Genomic DNA, 22,193 nt, shown 5'->3' on the forward strand with positions numbered 1-22,193 from the left:
GGGGCTGGCCCAGAGTGGGAGTTGGGGGCCCTGAGCTGGGTGTGTGCACTCTTGAGTGCTGGGGGCCTTCATGCTCGAGTCCAGGACTCAGCATTGGTGCCTCAGAGCCCCCCATGACGGATGTGGCTGGATGGACCACCCTCATCCCTTTGTGCCTCATTCCTGCCCCCTCCTGTGGACCAGCCCTGTCCTTGGTGTCTGTGGGCTGTTTCTGTCTTTCCCTCTGCCCACCCAGGACTGCTCTCTCCACCTCCGAATCCATATCCTGCCCTCCTCAGCTTGGTTGTTTCTGTCCCTGTATGTGTGTCTTACTGTGTCCCTTTGTCTTTGAGGTTTCTGGGTCCTGCTCACAAAGGGATGGGGGATAGGGGCCCAGGTGCCACTCGCCACTCTCCCACTCCGCCAGCTGAGGTGTGGGGCTTGTGAGTTAACACAGAGCTGATGTCACCTGGTCTCTGAGAGGCAGGACACCTATAGAAACAGCCCCACACCCAGTTCACCTCTCCACACGCTCAGGCAGCAGGCCCACGTGCGTGGACATCCAGGCTTACGCACAAGCACCTGCACACCCATGTGCACACACACAGCCTCAGACACACTCGGTGTCACACGGTCACCCTGATGGCTGGGCATGATGAGTCACACGGTCACACTGTCGCCACAACACAGCCATGCTTGGAGCCTCATGTGCTCACACGTGTCATCAGATTCAGGCTCACTGCGGGCCCAGAGCAGCACACAGCACCTCCGTGTCTCAGTCACCCAAATCCCAGGGGAAAGCACTGCACATCGGGGGTGTCAGAGGTCAGCTGGACCCCATATGCTATGGGGGGGTGGGAGCCGGGACTGAGGGACACATGACCCCGCCTCTTGGCTGAGAAGACCTGTCGGGCCCTGAGACATGTGTGAGTGTGCAGAGGGCTCACTCAGGACCCCGTCCCAGGAAAGAAGAATCGCCCAAGATGATTGTTGTGAACTTCCCCTGTGCCCATGGGCTCCCTAGTGAGGGGGACCAAGGAGGCACGTGGAAAGAGGGTGTCCAGTCCTGCTGGGGGGGTGGGGCCAAAGGGCAGTGTGATGTGTTTCAGGGTAGGAAGCTTGAGATGTGAGGCCTGAGCCCCTTGCTCTGGTCAACGACTCTGTGTCTCTGGGCAGAGCCTGGACAGATCACCCTGGGGAGCATCGTGGGTTTGTCATGGTGCTGCCCTCTCTGGGGACACTAGGTTGAGACTGATGGATGGGGGCCCTAGGATGTCATGTCTACATACAAGGTCAACCCCTCCAGCCTCCTTGGGAGAGAAGCACTGTCAGGGCAGTAGGGCAGAGGGGCAGTCGCTGGGCTTGAAGGAAGTTCTAAGGAGGAGACGAGGAGAATGAGACCTGGGTAGGGGGTGAGACAGGAGGGGAATGAGGGCTGGGAGGGTGCGGGGTGGGGGCCCACAATTCCTGCCTCCCACCCACTCTGTCTAGGGTAGAGTCCTGTAAGGATGGAGCAGTGCGTGGTCCATGCTGGGAGTTGGGCTCTCTGAGGGAGATCTGGAGGGAAGGACACGTACAGGGCCCTTGGGGGGAGTGTTCCTCCCTCCCTGACAACCACAGACACGGGAGTTCAGAGGAAAATGTGGCGCTTTATCGTGGCCGCGCCTGGCCCCAGGGGACCCAACTCCCAGCTCTTGCTTTACAGCAAACGTTATTTTAAAAGCCCCGCTACATTGGTGCTTTGGATCACTGAAACCTCTTGGGAGAAAAGGTTTAAAAGTTTAATTAAAAATTAAATATATTGTTTTCTGTATATAAAAAAAGTAAAGTAAAAAATACAGCCTGGTTCTGGAAAATACACTGCAAGAAAAGGATGAGGCGCTTCAAAAACTTAACCTGTCCTAGGCCTGGGCTTCCTGGGAGAGCCCTGGGACAAGTGGGAGCCACCCCTGTGGGCCGCCCTGGGCGGGTGGCCAAGCACCAACCTCGCTGGTTCCCGCGGGCCTGCTACAAGCAGCGGCGTTAGACACCTGTGAGAGAGACAGAGTGGTGATGCACGGCGACACCAGAGCGCGCCGGGCGGCCGGCGGCCTAGCCGGAGATGCACGCGCTGTAGTAGACGGCAGAGCTGGCGTCGGACAGCGCAGCGATCAGGCTGCTCTCCTCCGGGCAGGACATGGCGCGCGGGCCCAGCTTGGCCAGCGCCACGTGGTACGGGAGCCCGGCGGCATCGGGTCGAGTCCGGCTGCAGTTGAGGTACTGGTCGAACTCGGTGAGGTCCACGTCGGCCCACAGGTCGGCGGTGGGACCCAGCGGCTCGGCGCCCTCCAGCGGCGGGGCCTCGGGCGGCGGGGACAGCGGGCCGGGGTACGGGCTCGGGCCGGGCGCGCCCAGGGCGCCGTAGTAGAGGCCGGAGAGCGGCGCGGCGGGGGCGGGCGCGGTCCTGAGCGCCTCGGCCAGGGGCGCCCCGTAGCAGCCGCCCGGGTCCCGGGGCAACTCGGCGGTGGCGTAGGGCGCGCGGAAGGGTCGCAGCGCGCAGTCCTCGGGCACCGCAGGCGGAGGGAAGAAAGCGGCGTCGCCGGGCTCCAGGCCGTCCAGCGGCGAGCGCTCGGGCGTGGGCAGCCCCAGGCCGTCGAACTCAGCGCCCAACGGGGGCAGCTCGCGGAAGGCACGGGCTGCGCCAGTCGCCACGGGGAAGGGCTCGGGCGGCGGCGGCGGCGGCGGCGGCGCCAGGCCCGGGAGCAGGAGGCCGGGCTCCGGCCGCCGGGCCTTGCGCGCCTGCTTCTTGCGGCGCGGCCGGTACTTGTAGTTGGGGTGGTCGCGCAGGTGTTGCACACGCAGCCGTTCCGCCTCCTCCACGAAGGGCCGCTTCTCCACGGTGCTCAGCTCCTTCCACGCCTTGCCTGCGGGCCACCGGCGCGGGTCAGCAGGCTGCCGTCGGGCGGGCGGACGGCCGAGCGCAGCGTGTGCCCTGGCCCACCCCCGCGCGAGGTACCCCCGCCCAGCCTGCCCGCCCGCGCCACTCACCTAGCATCTTGCTGAGCACCGCGTTGTGCAGGTCCGGGTTCTGCTGTGCCAGCCGCTTGCGCTCGTCCTTCGCCCACACCATGAAGGCGTTCATGGGCCGCCGGATGCGTGACTCGTCAGCCGCCTGGCGCTCCCCGCGGCCGGCCGGGCTGAGGCCATAGCGCCCCGGCTCAGGGCTGCGCGGCGGGCTGCGCGGCGGGCTGGGCGGCGAAGCGGGCGCGGCGGGCGCGGCGAGGGCGGCGGGGGCGGCGGGGAGGCCGCGCTGCTCAGCGGCGGCCCCGGATCCCGGGGCCCATGCACAGTCGCGGCGGGCTGGCGGGTCGTCTTGTGCGCCGTAGCCGGGCGGCGATCTCTGCATTCCAGCTGGGCGCGGCTTGGTCGGAATGGAGCGCGGGAGCGCGGAGAGTGGGCGGCGGTCGGGGCGGCTGTGGCGACGGCGGTGGCCTCGCGCCGGGTGGGCACCCAGATATAGCGGCGCGGGGCCAATAGGCGGTGGGGCGGGCGGGCGGGGCGGGGCGGGCCGGGCCTAGGCTGCCCCCTCCTCCTGGGGGCTTCCTTTCTTCTCCGCCCGGTAGGATTCCGCTGTGGCCTCCTAGGCACGGCGACCCCAGCATCCTCCCCAAAGGAGAGACCCCCGAGTGGGAAAGGGCGGCTGATACGGCCTGAAACTTGGAAGGGGGTATGTTCATGGGGCTGTCAGACTTTCAGAGACGAGCTGCCCCCCACCCAGAGTCAGACCCCCGACCGGTAACTGGGGGAGGCTGCCTCCCCAATAGAGTCTAACTCCGAGGGCAGGACGCCTTGGGAAAAGTGCCCTGTGTCCTGGGGGAGCTGCCCTGGGGGAGCTGCCCTGGATAACCCCAGGGCGTCATGCTTCTCCATCCTCCAGCCACACGTGGAACTTGCAGCACTGGGGGCTTCGAGCCCCCGCAGGCCTGTTCATGGGGTTAAAGGGAAAGATGGTCTTGGCATGCCCCTGCCCCTACTCCCGAACTGATGGGAACCAGGTGGGCCACAGCTGAGTACCACTGGGAGGGAGAAGGTAGATGCTCTGGACCCATGCCAGAGCCAGAGGGGAGGGATCTAGAGTGGGTGGAGCCCCAGGTCCCACCCTCCTCCCCAGGGCCGGTTGGGACCAGTAGCAGCTGGGTTCCCCTGTGCAGCGGGGTTAGCGCTGCTGCAAAAGAGCAGGACTGGACCCCGGGTTCCGGCAGGTGGGGGGAAAGGGGCCATCAGACGTGGGAGGGTGTCCAGAGGAGCTTCCAGCTTCCTTGCAGTTGCCTCCCCACCAGGAGTCTGGGCTCCAGAAACTGAAGGGTCTCTCCTGGGGCAGTCTCCTTCCCAGTCCCCTCCTGCTGAGGGTGGTTCTGCTAGAGGTGGGACGAGTGCCCTCAGCAGCCCTGGGGAGGGATCAGTTTTCCCTCCCGCACATCCATTGGTAGCCTGGGAGGAGCCTCACCCCTCAAGTGCTGGGAGCTCCATGGTGCGTGGCCACGGGTGTCGGTGACCCTGGGTCTGTGTGGCCAGAGGCTCTCAGTACTCTGTCCCTGGTAGTCCCTTAAGGCCACATACAGTCAGTGCTTGTGAAGGGGGTGAGTCCCCTGTGGATCCTACAGCTCCCCCCTCCCATATCTGCTCCTGAGCTGTCCTGGGGAGAGGCCAGTGCCCCACAGGGGTTCTCACACGGACGCTGTTGGGTGTGCGCCCTGTCCCCAGGTCAGGTGTTTCACGTAGGGTTGGTCCCAGACTAGTTTCCAGATCTCCCAGGCCTGAGCGCCTAATTCACTGATTCAGCCCACGCTGGTGTACTGGGGCAGTCAAAGTGGCTTCTCTTGGGTCTAGAAGGGAAGACTGACTTTTTCTGGGAGGCAGGCAAGAATGGGGGGCCCTTGGGGACAGGTGTACAGGCCTCTGCCCCGGGGCCAGCTCCCCTTTGACCGCTGTGGGCGGCTGGGTGGGCCGAGCAGCCTGCAGGGATTGTGGGGAGACATGAGTGAGGAAGACTCATCACCCAAGGGGCGGGTGCTTAGCAGAGGTTACTTCTCCCTGCAGTCTTCTGGGTGTGGCCTGGGGACGCCAGGGACTGGTTCAGCCTGGGCAGCAGCTAACCTGGGATGAGGATCACTGGGTTTGGGAAGGAGGCCTCCAGGGTCCTCCACTGCTGCCCCCTACCGTGGGATGGAGTTTTGGTTCCCCTAGGGGCCCCTGACAGCCCAGAGTTGTTCAAGCTGGGAGCCTAGTGGTGGGCAGTGCCCAGAATTACCTAACCCCAGATGGCTCCAGCCCTCTTGGCTAAGCTGTGGGACTCAAGGGTCTGGCTGTCACGTCCTGTGGGCTGGGGCTGGGGCTGGGCAAGGCAAGGGCGAGCCTCCTGGGGTAACTCCTCATCTCTAGGTCAGGTACCCTCCCCTGTGCGCTGTCTGGCAGGGGTGCTAATGGTGGCTCTAGCCCACTGTCCAGACAGGAGAACGACGGGGTGGGAGCTGCAGTCAGGGTGGCCCTGACCTGGGAACCTCAGGGCCAAGGGTACTCCCCAGGGCTGCAGGAGGGCTGGCGAGGGTGGGGCCGGCTGTGCCTCAGAGGTGTGTGTCTGCATCTGCGTGTGGTCTGTGTGTATGTATCTGCCTGGGTGTGAGGGTGAGACTGGTCAGAGTCCCACTAGGAGCAGAATGGAGGCTGTGGCTCTCAATACCCACCATGGGAGGGTTCCCACGATTTCTCTGGCTGCCAAGCTGTGGCCCCCACTTCATCCACAGTGGAGGTGATTCAGAGTCTGGGGTGTTCCTATGTCTTCAGGATCACCTCAGGCTGGCCTGGTCCAGGTCTGTTGCCACCCACCCTTGAGGGGGCCCTGTCTGCAGCCCCCATCTCCCTGGACAGAAGGTGGTATGGAGGGCAAGCTTGCGCTGTGAGTGAGGGCTGGCCTGGGTGGCCAGTGGACACTGCTTTCCTGGCCCTCTGCCTACTGCCTCCCTCAGCCTAGACCAGACCCCCAGGCTCCAGGCAAAGCCCACAAAGGATGCTGGGAAATCCCTCAGTGACTCTGGGTGGGGGATTGGCTGGGCTCTGGGGGTGGCGGACCTCCCAGGCGCTGCCCGGGGCATAGACCTCACAGGATCCCACCCACCCAGCCCCGGCTGCTGCCGGAGTAGCTGGGGCTGGGACCAATTACTGAGTCCCACAGGGCTAGACCCTCCTGCTCCCAGAGGTGGGGGTGGGGTCCAGGTGGAGAGGACTCTCTGGTCTCCTGACACCTCAGCTCTGGAGCCAGGCTGCCCATTTCAGACCCTACCTTGTGGTCCTGGAGGCCAGGGCTCCAGGCCTAGCCTGGGTCCTCCTGCTCATCCTTGAGGCTGCGCCAAGGACTGGAGGAGGGTGGGGTGGGCATGAGGATTCTGGGGAGGCTGTCCAAAGGCCTAGAACCAAGCCGACACACGTTTGTGCACAGTGCAGGCATGTCTCACAGGGGCAGGCCTGGTGCAGGTGGACCCTGGGGCTCGTGCCTGGGGACAGCGGACTTGCCTGGCCCCATGCCTTCCTGCTCTCAGTCCTGGGCGCTGGGCCTGGTGTGCAGAGAGCCGCTGGGCTTCCCAAGCACCATGGGCCTCACTCCTGGGAAAGAGCAGCTGGGGTAGAGCTGGAGAAAACTGGCACGGTGCCCACACTTGCCAGGCGGTAGCTCTCAAGAGTGCTGGGATCAGTGCACAATTTGCCCCTTTCCTGTGACCTGGGGGTCCTAGGCAGGGCTGGGTGTCTGTGTGCTCAGTGGTGGTCAGGCTGTTACTGTGGGCGTCTTGGCTGCATGGAGAGGACAGCGCAGTTGCAAGTATAGGGGTGTCGTGCAAGGGTGGGGTCTGCCTTTTGTGTTTGGCTAGCAGGACCAAGAATGGGGCTTCTCTGGGTGGGAGGGCACAGGGCCTGGTGGGTGTGGAGGCCCTGAACGCAGCATGTGTAAGGAGGCCCCCAGTACGGTGGCCGCAGGGCAGATGAGCTGTGGACTGTCCAGTTCAGTCACTTGGGTGGGTCTCAGGTGTCACAGAGGCTGTTTCCAAATGCTGAGGATACTGTGCTGGACAAGAGTTGGGGTGTCCAGCTATGTGAGCCCCGGGGTGTTGGGGCCATGCGTGTCCTCGGGTGTTGCTGCGTCCTGTGTGGGCTCCGCTCGGTGCTCAGCGGGGGCTCCGTGGGAACGGGGGGGGGGGCCCTGGCTGCCCTAGGTTTCCACAGCAACAGCAGGGAGGAGCCAGGAAACACCAGCTCCGGAAGGAAGGCCGCAGCTGTGAGGAGGGAGCCGAGGGCCAGCCTGGCTGAGCAGGCGCCAGACACTCTGTCTGTCTAGTTGTCCGGCCCGGCTGGTCGGCCAGGCCCAGTGCCCCTGCCCCCACTCTGCCCCCCAGGCTCTCAGTCTGGGCTCCGGGGCAGCTGCTGGTGAGCCTGTCTTTATTCAGGTACCAGTGCCCGGGCCTGGGTCTGCAGGGGTCCTGGTCCCGCTGGAGTTGTGCCCTGGTCCCCCTTGGTGGCTCTTGGTGGAGCAGATGTGGCTCTCTGGGTGCCCTGCCTGGGGCCTGTGTTGACACACTTGGGTATCCCAGCCCCTACCCTGCCCATGCTACCCTACCCCTCCCTCTCCTGCCAGGCTCTGCTGACAGTCTGCATGTGCCCTGCAAATCCTGGGAAGAAGGAGCAGAGACCCCTGGGGGGGGGGTTGTCACTGGCCCAAAAGGCCCTGGTGGGCACTGCAGTGTAGGGTTTTTTTGCTGGTGCCCTGGCTTTGGTAACAAATGGCTTTGATGACCCAAGCAGTTGGGGCTGCCAGATGGGCTGGGAGGCAGGCCTGTGTTCTTGGGGACCATCTACCCCTTCTCGCTTGGGGACAGGAATCATCCATCCTTCTGTCCCTCCGTCCACTGGACACTGACCCACCACGGATTGGGCCCCATTCCAGGAGGTAGGGATTTGGCAGTGAGCAGAACAGACCCGAGTCCCTGCCCCTGCCCGTGGGAGAGAGACAATTAACAAGTCCGCAAACAGGCCAGGATACTGGGTGCCAGGCTGCTGCCAGCTGTGGGGGAGAGGGGCCGTGTCAGGGTGCTCACTGCCTGTCCTTTCTTGAGGGGCTTGTGGGCCAACCCTGAAGGAAACATGTGAAAGAGATGAGAAGATACACGGGAAGCGTGTTTTTTTTGCAGGGGGAGCAGCATGGGCAAAGGTCCTGGGGCAGGGAAGTTTGCAGAAGGGAGGGGACGGCTGAGGGGCTATGTGGGGCCTGGGAGGGTCTTGCTTTCTGACCTGAGGAAGACTCTGACTCGAGTGGGTTTTGAGCAGAGCAGGGTATTCTCTGACTTAGCTCTCTACAGCTTCAGTACAGCTGCTACGTGGGGACCCTGTGCAGGCTGTAAGGGTGGACTCACCAACTCCCTGCCAGGAGAGAAGGGCAGGAGTCTGCTCTGGGATTGAGGCCTGGCCAAGGTGACCTCCCAAGGTCTGGCTCCTCCTTGGTGATCCGCCTCTCCCAGGAGTTTTCTTTGTCTCCCTCCGGAGGTCAGGGCCGGTGTGCCTGGACCCCTGGGGAGGCACTGCCTTAGGGACCCCTGTGAGTCAGATCGCCTGCTTTCACCGAAGCCCCTGGCCCTGCTGTCGCCTGGGGGGGGCCCCTGGGGAGGGGGAGGGGAGGGTGGAGTGGCCGCCAGGCTGGCGGGCTGGCAGGGCAGGGAGGGCGGTGTTTCTGGGAATTGTGCAGGGGGAAGCGCATTGTTAGAGCTGCTGCTGGCCTCAGGGGGACAGGCCGCCTGCCTCCCGCCCCCAAGCGCTGCCTCTAGGGGAGGGAGCTGGGCCTGGGCCAAGGCTGTAGGCTGGGCTGGGGACTTTCCGAGAGGCTGCCCTGGGCGGGCCATTCTCCCCATTCTGCAGGCTGGGAGACTGAGGCCCAGAGAGAGGGCTGCTGTGCTGGCACATGGGACAGGGACTCTTGCTGGATCTAGTCCCCGGGGTCACTGCCCTGCCTGACCTCAGTGGCTGGGATCTGAGAGAGGCCTCAGTGGGGTTGGCTGGGGCCAGAACCCCACAGAGCCTCTGTGGTGGGGACCTGCAACCTCAGGGTGGGCTGGAGGGTCTGATGAAACGGGGTGCAGAAACAGCTGGGGGCCTGGGTTGGGGGACAGCTGTCCACGGGGTGGCAGGGGCTGGGTAGGGGTTTCCAGGGCTGCAAGAGCTCCCTGCCCCTGGGGCCAGGGGAAGAGGGGGTGGGGGCTCCATGTGAGTTTGGCAGCACTGGCCTTCCCACTGAGCCCCTTGCCTCAACCAGAAGGGAAGCATGGGTCCGACCTGCTGGGGTCACGGCTGGCTTTGGGCAGGTGAGCAGTCGGGGACACAAACAGAAAAATAAATGGCCTGACCTTCCGACATTTCCACGGACTGAGGACTGGGGAGGTGCTCGCCTCTGGGCTAAAGGTGCAGCCAATCCCATGTGTGACGGACCCCGAGGGTGTTGTTGGGGTGTCCCCAGGCCCCTGTTGGGGCTTTGTCTGCCCCTTCAGAGCTCCCAGGAACGGGCCAGGTCCCCTGCAGAGTGGGGCTCCTGACAGCAGCCCCATATATCTCTCTCCGTAAAGGGGTCAAGTATGGAGGACCCTGCGGGAGGGGACACCACCCCTAAGGAGGCGCTGGGGCTGGGCGTCCACCCTGGGGGGATGGGGGCAGGAGTGGGGCTTCTACCAGTGCTTCTCGGGACCGGTGTGGGAATGGAGGGGGCCCCCTGGCGGTGGGCCTGGGTGTGTCCAGGAGGGCTTGCTGGCAGAAGGAGACTGGTAGGTCTGGGAAGGTAAACTTGGCTGCCCAACCCCCGCGCCCCTGACGGCTCAGCCCCTGCTCCTTGCTGATCCCTCTTCACTTCTGACCTCTAATCGGAAGGCCCACCCCCCCACCCACATGCTCATGGCTCAGTCTCCAAACCCAGCCTGGCACCTGGCACCTCCTCATCGGGTCCACTCGCACCCACTCCTCTGCCTGGGCCCATCTCAGCAGGAGGTGGAGGACCTGGGGGTCCCAGGGAGAGGGCCCTGCCTGGCTCTAGGAGGGTCTGTGTGTCAGGCGTTTAGCCCAGAGCAGCGAGCGGGCCCTCTCTGGGGATGGGTATGGGGCTCGTCTTTGGGGCTCCCCTACTGGGTGGTGGCCAGTATGTGTTGGTTCTTTCCAGCTCCACCGCCCCAGTGCCATGTTCCTTCTTTCACCTATTGGGTGTCTGGGGGCCAGAGACACGGCAGAGGAAGGAACACAGGCCCTGTTCTCCAGGCTGAGCAGTTCGTGGGAGACAAGACACCTCACAGGCAGTCCGTCTGTGTCTGTGTGTGTGATCTGTCCTGTGCCCAGTGTGTGCACACGTGGGTAGCTTCACGCATCCCCATGTGACTCGGGTTGTATGCTTGTGCACACCTGAGACACAGCAAAGAGGAGGTGGCGTCAAGTCGGGTCTGTGGGTATGGCCAGGTTCACACAAATGCCCTAGAGGAGAACCCCATGGTTTCATGTCACCCTCCAGGGTGGCATAGGGGGGTCTGTGTGCCCAGGCAGCTTGTTGGGGGGAGTTCCTTGGAAGAAGTTCCCAGGGTTGGGTGGGGTCCACGAGGGGCCTTGAGTGGGCCATGAGCGTCCTGAGCAAGGTTCCGGGGTCGTGAACTCATGAGGGGCCCTGGGACCAGGAACTTCTAAGGTGGGAAGTGGGTCAGTCATTGCTTCTCCAGCTTGAGCCCTGGTGAGGGTGGGACCTGCTTACAGCCCCCACAAGTGAGGACCACTCTCCAGGACTGACCACAGTCCCACTCTGGCTGATTCACGGTTGTGGCCAGAACCAACCGGCCCTCCTGGGAGGAGTGGTGGATGCCTAGCCGGCAGCCGGTCTGTGGCTCACTCCCACCACCTAGAGGCTTCTGCGCAATGTGGGTACTGCAGGTTGCAAGGCAAGGTCACCCCGCGGGACTCCCACTTCCCACTCCCCCTGCAAGGGGTCACCTCCCCCCGCCACGGTGGTGGCTTCTATGCAGGACTGCCCTGTATCAGGGTTCAGGGAAGGGCTATGGCTCCTAGGTCCCCAGCTCAGAAGCACCCTGCCTCCTCTGCCACCCACCCCCACCCAGCCGTCCTGTCCATTTGCTCTGCCCTGTCACCCGTCCTCCCCAAGCTGGGACCTCCTCCCACAGGGCCCATTACTCTCGAGGGCCATGGCGTCCCTTTGTCTGCAGCCTCGGGGCTCCAGCCGAGGTCCACTGAGACATGCGAGGCTCCCGGTGAGCTGTCTCTGTGGCCCTTGCCAGGGACCTCTGAAGTCAAGGCTTCTCCTGAAGGAGGGGGGCCCAAGGTGGGTGGCCTGGATTTCCACTCTGGCTGGGCAGTGGCAGGGCCTGGTGCCCAGCTGACAGCACCTCCTCGCCTCTGTGTCCTCGCTTTGGTGCCCCATCACGGGGCAGTGCTCAAAGCGAGACTCAGTGTTACCAGAAGACCAGTTACACGGACACACAGTTATCATATTAGTTCCTAAAACATGTGATGTAGAAACTGAGGTGCCTCTTACCACTGCAGTCCCAGCAGCACTGAGTGACAGCAGGACGTGGGGGTGTCAGCGGGATGACCACGGCACAAAGTGGCTCGAGTGTGTGCTGGGCTCAGTCCCAGCACTGTTACTGCTTCCTTTGTAACTGAAGGGACAGTATCCCCCACCTCCCGAGATCAAAGCAAAGGAGACGGAGAGACCTTCCCACTGGGTTTCTTTTCTGATGGGAAGGTTGGTCCCTGACTCCCTCTCACCCGCCCCAGTCCCCCGCAGTCAGTCCCTGTCCTGCGACTGCCTCTGTCCCTCTCAGCAGCCTGGATACGGGCACAGGGGCTGGGGTACAGACTCCTGACCACCACTCACCTACCTACCAGCTCTACATTCTCTGCACTCTCAGAACACAGCTCCCAGCCCCCTTAGCCCCCGCCCTCCTCTGGGTGCCCGATGCTCAGTGCCCAACCAGGTGGCTGGAGGCCTGTGCCTCTGCTTCGTGTGGTCAGAGGACAAAAGCCCCAGGGCCCCACCCCTGGGGATACAGAAGGCAGGGGGTCTTCCTTGTTAACCAGCTCCCGGGGTCATGTTTGAGAGTCTTTGTGGTTTAAAACACCCAACCCAGCCACACACAGAAGCCTCCCTTCCTCAAAGCCCTGGCACTGGATGGGGGCAGCCCCTCGCAGGGTGGTCTGCCCAGCATGGGAGGGGCGAGTTCTCAGGCTGGTTTTCCCAGGTGCCTGCACATCCAGACCTTTCCTGAGCACTTTGTCCTCATCTGTCCTGTGGAAATCAGGTTGGGATTGGCCTCAGGGCTGGCTCCTGAACAGTGACCTGCTCCCGGGGGCTAAGCTGACCGACCAGACCCTGCCCTAACTGGTGCCTCCACCGGGGCCGGTCATGTGGCTCAAACCCTTCCACAAGCCCCGGTGATGCTTCTGAGAGGCCTGTCCTCATCCTCTCCTTTCTGACTCCAATCTTAGGGACTGGAAGCTGTTTGAGGTTTCTCGGACATGTATTTGCCTGCTCCGGAGGGCCAAGGCCAAGTGTTCTGCTCCATGTGGGTATCCCTCTGCTCCAGCCTTGGTCAGAAGCCATGGCTGAACTCAGCATTTCACAGCGCCCTGTTATGGTGCTAGGGGGTCTCCCGAGGGGAAATTACCGCCAATCAGTCCTTCAATCAACTTAACCCTGTGTGTCAGGGGGGGCCTAACTGGGCAGCCTCCATGTATACCTGCCTGTGTGGGGGCTCCTTCCTCTGGCCAGTGGTCCACTGAGAGCAGGGTTGAAGGGTGTGTGCCTCCCAGCTTCCCTGTGTCCCTGGTGTGGTCAGAACCTCAGAGGCTGCAAACACTCAGACCAGGGGATTTTGGCTATGGAGACTTGTTTGGTTGGGCTGGGCTAGAGCTATGGCCCCAGTTTACAGTGACGGGCAGGATCAGAGCTAGTGTGGAAACTGGTGCTGTGTTCACCCATCACAGGTCTTTGCTGCCTATGAGAAATTCCATGATTTTTCTTATGATTACTAAGGAATCTCATAACTGCCCATGTTTCTCTTCACTTTGGCTGCTGGGAAGCTGTCATGTCTAAATGCCACTTGGAGTCCAAGGCATGGTCATCTGGACATCTCATCTGCCACCTAGTCTCACAGTTACTTGGCCTGAATTTCAGTGACTGTGGGGCCCACAACACTAGGCATCAGTCCCCTGGCCTCTACCCTCCACCAAAGTTGTGCCCCTTCTGGCAGACCACCTAGCTTGTGCATCATTGAGGAGGTGGCAGACGTCTGGTGGTTGTGCTGGCCGTGCCCCTCTACCCAGCCTTCCCGAGGCAGGGCCATCCCTCCAGTTGAGTGCAGTCTTGTCCTTCCCAGGGCCTCCACCAGCAACGGGGATGACAACCCAACTGCTCGTGCTCTGTCCCCTACCCGCTCTCAGTGCACGACGTAAATCAGCTCTCATCATCCTGACAGCTGCCCTGTGAGGCAAGCACTACCACCATCCCCGTTTCACAGACGGGGAGGCCGAGGCACAGAGAGCCCGGGATTCGCACCTGGTAGCTGACTTCGGAGACAGGGGCCCTGCGCACGCCTCTTCAGGCCCCCCGGCGCCTTCCTAGCCTCAGCCTGGGCGTCTCCCAGACCCAGCACCCCGCGACTGCCCCCTCCACCTCCCTGTGCACGAGGCCCCGCGGCCAGTATCCAGGCCCGGAGAGAGTAAACGGACTCCAGCGTGCCTCTGAGGCCCCGCGCAGTCGTACCCGGGCCTTCCCAGCTAGGAGCGCCGGGCCCCGCACCACCGTCCCCAGGCCCCTCTGGACCCCGCGCTGCCGCAGCGCCCTCCGCCGGCTAAGCTGCCCGCGCGGGGGCTTGTGGGACTGCGAGGCCTCCGGCCTCGGGGGCCTCCGGCGGCCGTCCGTTTCAGGACTACACTTCCCAGGAAGCTGTGCGCGCTCGCCTGGCCCCTGGGGGTTGTGGTCCGCAAAGGGGAGAGCGCGCGCAGGGTGGTCAGGCGCGGGAACTACGTGTCCCAGGATGCAGCGCGGCGTCGCGGGGGTCGGGGGTTTGAACGGAGGGTCTCCCGCCCGCGGCAGGGCTGCGTCTGCTGCGGCGGGTGAGGGAGGCGGCGGCGGCCGGGACTGGGGTCCGGGCCGGGAGGCTGAGGCTGGCGCGGCGGGCGCTGGGGGCGCTGCCCCCGAGGCGATGATGGGCAAAGAGGAGGAGATTGCGCGGATCGCCCGGAGGCTGGACAAGATGGTGACCAAGAAGAGCGCGGTGAGGGGCGCGGGCCGCCAGGACCCCGGGACCCCCGCCCGGCCGAGCCCCCGCCGAGCCTCCCGAGCCCCCGTCAGGGCCGGGGCGACCACCTGAGGGGCAGGACGAGACCCCACCCCGGCAGAGACTCCCCGGATGCGGGGAGACCCCCGCCCTGGGCTAGCCCTTCCCTTCACCTCGCACCCACGGCAGAGGCCGCGATCCGGCCTGGACTTTGTCCCGGGAGCCACCCGCTCTGGACTCAGACCCCAACTGCCAGGCTCAGACTCTGCAGGCCTGGGATCCGCCCGCCTCCCTGTCCTCTCACTCCGGACCCCCGGGCTGGCGGAGACCCTCCTCGACCCTGCCCCTCCAGACCCTGCGGAAGCCCTGTCCTGTTCAGCCTTTTCTCTCTGGCTGCCCCGCCCCCCTTGCCTTCCTTCTCCCGGGCCTGGGCATCTTCGCAGGCCCCCTCCGCCCAACTCCCCACCAAGCCCCACCTCCGACTCAAGAGCCCTCTATCCCACCCTGGGTTTCCCACGCCGTTTCTCGGCCTGCAAGAGTTTGGAGTGTGAGATTGGACACCCTTTTCCCCCTGGAGCTACAGCGCCTGCCCCTACCTCTGGCTGGCCTGGGGCTGCGGCCCCCATCATCCTATTTTCGCAAGCCGGCCAGAGGTCTTTCCTGGTGGGAAAGCCCTTTTTCTTCCTTGTCTGTGCAGCTCCCCTTAGAACCAGGTTTCCCTAATAAATTTTTTCCTTAGCCAGGACTCAGCTAGCAGCAAGTGGGGAGTGGTTAGACACCTTGGGGTAAGAGCCCTAGGAGGACCCTGAGCCTGGCTTGGGGAGGCCTGGGTGTGAGACCCCCTTGCTAATTGTGCTCACTGACCTGGCCGGTCGTTCCTCGGCCAGTGAGCCTTTGGAGGAGGCTGTGCCGCGGCCTCTGAGAGGGGCCAGGCTGCCTGGGCTCCAATGCCAGTCCCCCTCAACCTTGGGACCTAGGCACCCTGCGTACCCTTACAGAAAGCATCTTTGGTGGCTAGTACCTGCCTCCAGAGGGTGGAGAGGGGTCCTGCTGGCTTTGAGAGGCTCAGTAAACATGAGTAAACATGACCTGCCCTTTTCCCAGAATGAGCTTCTGGGCTGGGGTGGAATCACCCCAGGGCAGTGTGCCTGCACTGGTGGTTTGGGGGTGGTGTTTTAGGCTGAGCATGGTTGAATCTGGGTCTCCGTTGACCTGGGTTCTAAACAGGGTTTTTCACTGGGGCTGGTAAGGGGGCTGGCTACAACGTTTTCGTTCATCCATCAAGCAGCAACAACCCCCGTCCCCACGATGTTCATCCTCCTCGGAGGCTGTGGGCAGCACAGAGCAAGGGTGTGGGAACATCTATAGCTGTTTCTAGAGATGACCACAGAAAGAAGCTGCTTCCCCTCAGGAAAGAGACAGAACAGACATCCCCCAGGTGGGGGCAGAGATGCATCATGGAACCCACAGAGGGCTGGGTGGGGTCAGGCAGGACTGGGGTGGGGTGGGGGGAGGGAGGAATCCAGGTAGATGCCCAGGGGAGAATGGGGCAGGGGGGCAGGTGTGGACTGGGAGGGAACTTGGGGGCTCAGGAGAGTTCCTGTGGTTCAGGCAGCCTCTCCCCAAAGCTGAGATGGACAGCCCAGGAAGGTCAGTGGGGGTGAGAGCCAGCAGAGACTCCTGGTGGGTCTCAGCGCTTCTGAGGCCCCTTGGGAGAATGGGGTCCACCACTGGGAATTGTGTTTATGTCTCTCTGGTCCGGAGGCCCCAGAACGCAGGTGTTCTGCACCCTGAGGCTCCTTGGGGAAGATGATTGCCAAGGGGCACTGTGCCCTTGGCTCTGGTGACCACACGTCCCCTTTGAGGAGGTTACCACAGGACTGGACTCTGCACAGCCCAGGGGCAGGGGCTTGCAGGGGGGGATGAGGAAGAGGCTGCAGCTGGAGCAGAGACGCCACCTTGATTTGGGAGGGGGCAGGTTTGGCCCCTCCCCAGGCCCAGGCTGCAAGACGTCTGAGGCTCTCACCACCTTGGGTGGCCGCGTCAGATCCTCTCTGCCTCCTTCATGTCCCTAGAGACACGCACATGTGAAGACACATCTGTGGGTTAAGAAGTGAGGCTTCTGCGGAGGAAAGCAAACGGGGAGGGTGGGGTGGAGCCTGGGCTGCTGGCAGCCTTCAGTGGGAGAGGCCTCACTGAGAAGATGTCATTTGAACATGGAGGGAGGGTGGGCTCAGGCGTGTCGCTGGCAGTGGGAGCAGCAGGTGCAGAAGCCCTGGGGCAGCCAGCTTGGCCCCTGGGGAGCTGAGCCTGTAGTGGAGAGGTGTGGCCACCTGTGCGGAGCCTCCCTGAGCAGGCCCTGAGGAAGCAGGTGTGGGGCGTGGGTGCGTGGCAGGGGAGGGTGCCTGGGGCTCTGTTGCAGTAGTCTAGGTGAGGTGGTGGCTGGCCCCAGGTAACTGGGCTGGAGAGACCAAGGAGGGGTGTGTGCGAGGCAAGCAGAGGTGCCTTGAGGGTTTGGCCTCAGCAGGGACACTGACTGTTCCTGGGTTGGCTTGTGGGGAGGCTGCCTGGGCCATGTGGGCAGGGGCCGCGGGCTTGGGCAGTAGCAAGTGCTCCTGAGGCTGCACCTTAGCCTGGTGTGGTGCTTCTGCCGAGAAGGGCTGCAGCCCTTTGCCCTGACGAAGGTCACGGCCTCTGGGCTTGGACTGAGTGGGAAGCCGCCTCCCTTCTCGTGCTTGTCCTCCCTGGGCATCTGCCCCAAGAGGGGTCTCCGAATCATCACTGCCTGTGTCCCCCCTAACCCTTGTGTGCAGGAGGAGGTGGGGCTGCCCACCAAGATCTCAGGCTTTTTATGAAGGTTCTCCCCTCTCCTTCCAGGAGGGCGCCATGGACCTTCTGCGGGAGCTGAAGGCCACGCCTGTCACGCTGCACCTGCTGCAGGTAGGCCGGTGCCCCCCCAACCCCCGCTCCCAGCTCCCAGGTGCGTGGCTGGGCTTTCTGGCCCCTGCCCTGGCCCTTGGTGGGCACGAGCGCCTGTCCTTGAGGAGACTGTCCCTGCCTTTCTCTGTTACTCCTCTGTTGCTCAGTGAGGCAGGGAGGGGCGTTCAGGGGTAACCCACTGTGTCCCTCACTGAAGCTCCTGGGTTCCAAATGGGACAGTCACCCTTGGGAAGGGCTTCCACCTCCCCTCGCTGATCCCAGCCCTGCCCTGTGGGAGTCCCCGAGGGTCTGTGGGGACGTTCTGACCCTCACCCCAAGCCCAGCTGCTTGCCTTGCAGTCCACCCGGGTCGGCATGTCCGTCAATGCCCTGCGGAAGCAGAGCTCCGATGAGGAGGTTGTCACGCTGGCCAAGTCTCTCATCAAATCCTGGAAGAAGCTTCTGGGTGCGGGTCAGGCAGCCTGGGCTGAGTGCTGAGGCAAGGGGCACCCAGGATGCACTGGCCCCTCGCTGGTCAGCACTGGGTAGGGTGCTGGTGGTGCTGTCCCTGAGCCAGGGACACCTGGGAGTGGGGAGTGACAGAGCTGGTCCAGGAAGCACTGACTCAGAGAGTGGTGGGAGGGGCTGGGAGGGGTGGAGTTGAGGGTGGGGTGCTGCACCGAGCCCTAGAGGGACCCAGTAGGGCTGGAGGAGGTCACATGGGGGCGGAGGAGTGTCTGGGCAGCTGGAGGTTGGGGACCTAGCGGGGGAGGGTGGTAGGAGAGGAGAAGGGAAGGGGAGGGGGAGCAGGGGGTGGGATTGAGAGGGGACAGTGGGGTGCCTGGGGGTTGCAGAAATGCCTTGAGGTTCCTGTCCCTTGCAAGCTCCTCCTGGACTCTGTCCAAACCCTTGGGAAACAGCTGCATGTCCTGTGAGGCCATTGAGCTGTGTGTTGGATGAGCACGTGTGTTCTAGTGGCAAGTGGGATGCTTCTCGTCCTGTGGGAAGGGCCCCAGTGCAGGCAGGGGCTGACTCCAAGGCTTGCTGTGGTGCCTGAGGCCCAGCTGGGGTGGGCCTGGGCCTGGCCTGCCTGCAGGGAGCGGCCTTTGTCCAGGTTCAAACGCTTCATTGTGGAGACCATCGCTCTGGGGTGAATTTCATTCTCAGGCGTCACTTGGTGAATGACAACCCCCTCTGCCAGGACAGGTGGTGGGGTGGACTCCGGAGAGGCCCCACAGGTGGCCTGCTTGAGTGAGGGTGTGAGTGGGAAGTTGGGGGGGGGGGCTTCCCAGGCCCTTCCTTGGCTGGGGGAGGGCCCTGGTTCTGAGCAGGAAGCTGTGGTTGGAAGCGGGGTGTGTGGGCTGGGGCTGGCGGTCTGGCTGAGCCTCAGTGGGGATCTGCTCCCCTGCCTGGCCCGGCCCTGCCCTTTGGGGTCTGCCTTCTCCTGGCCAGCCCTCCCCTCTGTCCTGGTTCCTGCAGATGCTTCAGATGCCAAAGCCAGGGAGCGGAGGAGGGGTGGGCCTCTGCCCACGTCGACGTCCTCCAAAGAGGCCTCTGAGGCTAAGGATCCCAGGTAGCCCACTTGGAAGGCAGGCGCGCACCTCCCATGGCCCTACCTTCTCGGCAGAGTAGGGTGCTTGAGTTCCAGGTGCCCTGGGGGGCTGAGGCCATGAGAACGCGTCAGCCTTTTCAGCTTCTTGGAGGGGATTCTCCCCAGGAAGCCATGCCCAGCCCGGTCAACCTCTTGCCGGACACTTTCTCTCCAAGGCTTCTCTGGATGCTGGGTCTTTTCAGCCCCAAGCATCTTAGGGGGAGGCCGTGTCCACCTGGCTACAAGGCGCTGACACACACCCCGAGCGGGCCTGTGGGAACCCACTGCTCATGTTCCCCAGCTCCAGGCCCCCATCCTGGGTCTGGTTCTCGTTGGCCAGCTCTGGCTGCCCCGCTTTGGCCTGCTGTCTCGCTGCTGGTCCCTCCCTCCCTGTGAGTGCCCCAGGCTGTGGTTTGGTGCAGGTTTTGGGGCCACTGAGGTCTCACTGCTCTGGCTGCCCCCGGGAGGCGGTCATAGGAATAGGCTGTATCCGAGAGGCTGATTTGCCCTTGACCTCTGGGCAGCAGCGGCCAGGGGCCAGGGAAGTTGAGCTTTGGATTCATGGTCTGGCTGTGCCAAGACAGGGGCTCATCCGCCCAGTGGCACGCCTTGTTTCTTCTCCAGTAAGCCACCTGCTTCCACTGACTTCGTGGAGGTCACAGGGTCACGAGATGCAGGAGTGTGAGAGAAGGGATGGGTGGACACAGCCTCGTGGTCAGGCAGCCTGTGGGGGTGGCCAGACGTGCGAGGGCATCCATGCCAGTTGGCACAGCCTACAGAGTGGCACCTAGGCTTGGGTGACCCCCAGCCCCATCTGCCTCTCCCTGACCTGGCAGTCTGTGTTGGGCAATGTGGTCCCGGGTTCCAGGCCTCCCTGAGGGCAGGGACCCTCACAGGTGGTGCTGCCCCCATTGTGCCCCATCTGGGAGTGTGCCCCTCAGCCAGCCTCATTGCCTCTAGCTGGCTGGGCAGACCCCATGGACATGCGGGCCCGGACTGTGGATGGCCAGGGTTGTGGGGCGCTGTCAGGGTGCAGCAAATAGGATTTGCGGACACTGTGCCTGTCATGTTGGCTTTTCTGGGGACTGGCATATCGTGGGGGTTCATGTGGCCCATGTGGGCCTGTCTCTCTCCAGCCGCAAGAGGCCGGAGCCACCTAGGATGCCGTCGACCCCGAGGATCACCACGTTTCCCCCAGTGCCAGTCACCTGCGATGCTGTGCGCAACAAATGTCGTGAGATGCTGATGGCCGCCCTGCAGACGGGCCGTGAGTGCCCAGGCCCGGGCCCCACAGCACACCTTGGGGTCCCGATTGCTGCAGAGGCCTGAGTCCAGGGAGTCCTTGGGGACGGCCCTCTCCGCAGCTGATCTCTGCTGACGTCGGGTGGGGGAAGGGGGTCTTTGGGATGAGAGTGCCTGGGGTCCTGAGTTCTGGCTGCTGGTAGCTGGGCAGCTGAGGGGCAGCTCGTCAGGGCTCCTTCTTGCAGATGACCATGTGGCCGTTGGTGCAGACTGTGAGCACTTGTCAGCCCAGATCGAGGAATATATCCTTTGTACCAGGGCTCAGGGCTGGGGTTTCTGGAGGTCACGGGGCCAGCCAGGCCCAGCTTCCCAGTGGCCACTGCCCTTTTGCCTTTGCCAGGTGCTGGGCGGTTGGGCGAGTTCACTCCTCTTGGCCAGGAGGGCCCTCCCAGACCCGCTGGGGCACTGTTTGTGCCTGCACTGGGGCTCAGGTGTCTGGGCCTCAAGCCTGCAGCTGAGGCTTAGCTATGGGTGCGCTTGCCCCTAGGCCCACCTCCGACATGGCTGCCACAAGAGGCCCTCGCTGGCCTGGCGGGGTGGGTGGCGGGCAGGGCATCGGCCTTTGGTCTGGTCCTTAAATGCTTGCACGCATCTTTCGGGACGTGGGGAACACGGACATGAAGTACAAGAACCGCGTGCGGAGCCGCCTCTCCAACCTCAAGGATGCCAAGAACCCCGGCTTGCGGCGCAACGTGCTGTGCGGTGCCATCACGCCCCAACAGATTGCTGTGATGACTTCGGAGGTGAGCCTGCCGAGGGGCGTGGGGGGCTGCCCCGAGGGGCTGCGTGCTGAGCACGCGACACGGACCCTCGCCCCAGGAGATGGCCAGTGATGAGCTGAAGGAGATCCGCAAGGCCATGACCAAGGAGGCCATCCGCGAGCACCAGATGGCCCGCACGGGCGGCACGCAGACCGACCTGTTTACCTGCGGGAAGTGCAGGAAGAAGAACTGCACCTACACGCAGGTGAGCCCGCACTGCCCCCAGCCCATGCCTGCCCAGCATGTGAGTGGCGCTAGGCCACCGTTAGCCTTTTGGTCTCTGAGTGGGCTGGGGAGCAGTGGTTCCCCTGGGGACCTCCCCCCTGGCCGAGGACCCCAGGTCCCCAGTAAGCAGGGTCTCTGGTGGTGGGTCCCCTTGCTTGCTCTGAGGCACTCAAGTTGGGGGGCCTAGCCCAGGTAACCCAGGGGGCCCAGGTGCTGTGAGGCCAGCCCTGCCTGAGACCACGGGTGCGGCCTCCCCGGGTTGTGACTCCAGGGAAGACCCACTACTTGGGGCCTCCAGCTCCTAGTGACTGAGGCCCTGGGGCTGGGGCCCTGCCCACCACCGCCCTCCCGACAGGTGCAGACCCGCAGCTCCGATGAGCCCATGACCACCTTCGTTGTCTGCAACGAGTGTGGAAATCGCTGGAAGGTAGGTGGTGAGCCCAGAGCCCGCCCCCCTGCTCTCTAGAGGTGGGTGTCTCCAGCCTGTGTGGGGTCTGCGGTGTGAACAGGGGGACAGCCATGCCACCAGCCTCCTGGGAGCTTTGGAGATGGTGGATGGAGACTCTTCTGCCCTGGGGGAGCCCCGTGGCTGGACCCTTCCACCCCACCTGTTTCTTGCAGTTCTGCTGAGCCCCTGTGCACCTGTGCCTGCAGCCTTGGGCCGAGGCCAGCACTGGCCACCACCTCCCCCATTCCCTGCCAACAGATGCAGCTTCTCTGGAGACCTGCCCTGTGCCCACCTGGCCTTCCTCAGAAGGCAGCACATCCTGCCCCACCCCACCACTCGCCTGCAGTGCACCTTGTCTCTTTCCCCCAGATTATTAAATGTTTCTTTTTGCCACCGTTTTGTCCCTAGCCCTTGGGTCCTGGTGGGCCACGCACAGGCTTGGGCTTTGAGCTGGGCCCCCTATCCCCCACATCTGGTCTAACACCCCACCTCCACCTGGGCTGCAGGGGCAGCCCTCCTCCCTGGGGTCAGGGGTCACTTGGCCTGGTAAGGCAGGGCCTGGGAGGCCCCATGTGAGGCTCATGTGGGAAGGGCCCTGGGCACACACAGGACCCATGGTCTCATGACCTC

The 22,193-nt window shown here is 63.6% G+C and overlaps 2 protein-coding genes across 6 annotated transcripts; one reads left to right on the forward strand and one right to left on the reverse strand.

Annotated features, from left to right (window-relative positions):
• Window positions 1–1,746: 1,746 nt before the first annotated feature.
• SOX18 (SRY-box transcription factor 18) lies at window positions 1,747–3,467 on the reverse strand. Its single transcript, XM_074347698.1, has 2 exons — window positions 3,007–3,467; window positions 1,747–2,882 (listed from the first exon to the last, which is right to left on the reverse strand). The coding sequence occupies exons 1-2, from the start codon at window positions 3,362–3,364 to the stop codon at window positions 2,071–2,073; spliced, it is 1,170 nt and encodes a 389-aa protein (XP_074203799.1). The 5' UTR covers window positions 3,365–3,467; the 3' UTR covers window positions 1,747–2,070.
• A 10,616-nt stretch (window positions 3,468–14,083) lies between these two features.
• TCEA2 (transcription elongation factor A2) lies at window positions 14,084–21,956 on the forward strand. Of its 5 annotated transcripts, none has more exons than XM_074347701.1 (11): window positions 14,177–14,315; window positions 15,607–15,756; window positions 17,196–17,258; window positions 17,582–17,702; window positions 18,716–18,809; window positions 19,964–20,094; window positions 20,315–20,371; window positions 20,718–20,872; window positions 20,949–21,095; window positions 21,471–21,542; window positions 21,737–21,956. In XM_074347701.1, the coding sequence occupies exons 3-11, from the start codon at window positions 17,205–17,207 to the stop codon at window positions 21,743–21,745; spliced, it is 840 nt and encodes a 279-aa protein (XP_074203802.1). In that variant the 5' UTR covers window positions 14,177–14,315; window positions 15,607–15,756; window positions 17,196–17,204; the 3' UTR covers window positions 21,746–21,956. The 5 variants fall into 5 exon arrangements, with proteins under 5 accessions (XP_074203800.1, XP_074203801.1, XP_074203802.1 ...); XM_074347702.1 differs by having other exon boundaries at window positions 14,184–14,315; window positions 17,597–17,702; XM_074347699.1 differs by lacking the exon at window positions 15,607–15,756 and having other exon boundaries at window positions 14,084–14,315.
• The last annotated feature ends 237 nt before the right edge of the window (window positions 21,957–22,193 follow it).

The sequence above is a fragment of the Camelus bactrianus genome, chromosome 19 (assembly GCF_048773025.1).
Source record: "Camelus bactrianus isolate YW-2024 breed Bactrian camel chromosome 19, ASM4877302v1, whole genome shotgun sequence".
Lineage (NCBI taxonomy): Eukaryota > Metazoa > Chordata > Mammalia > Artiodactyla > Camelidae > Camelus > Camelus bactrianus.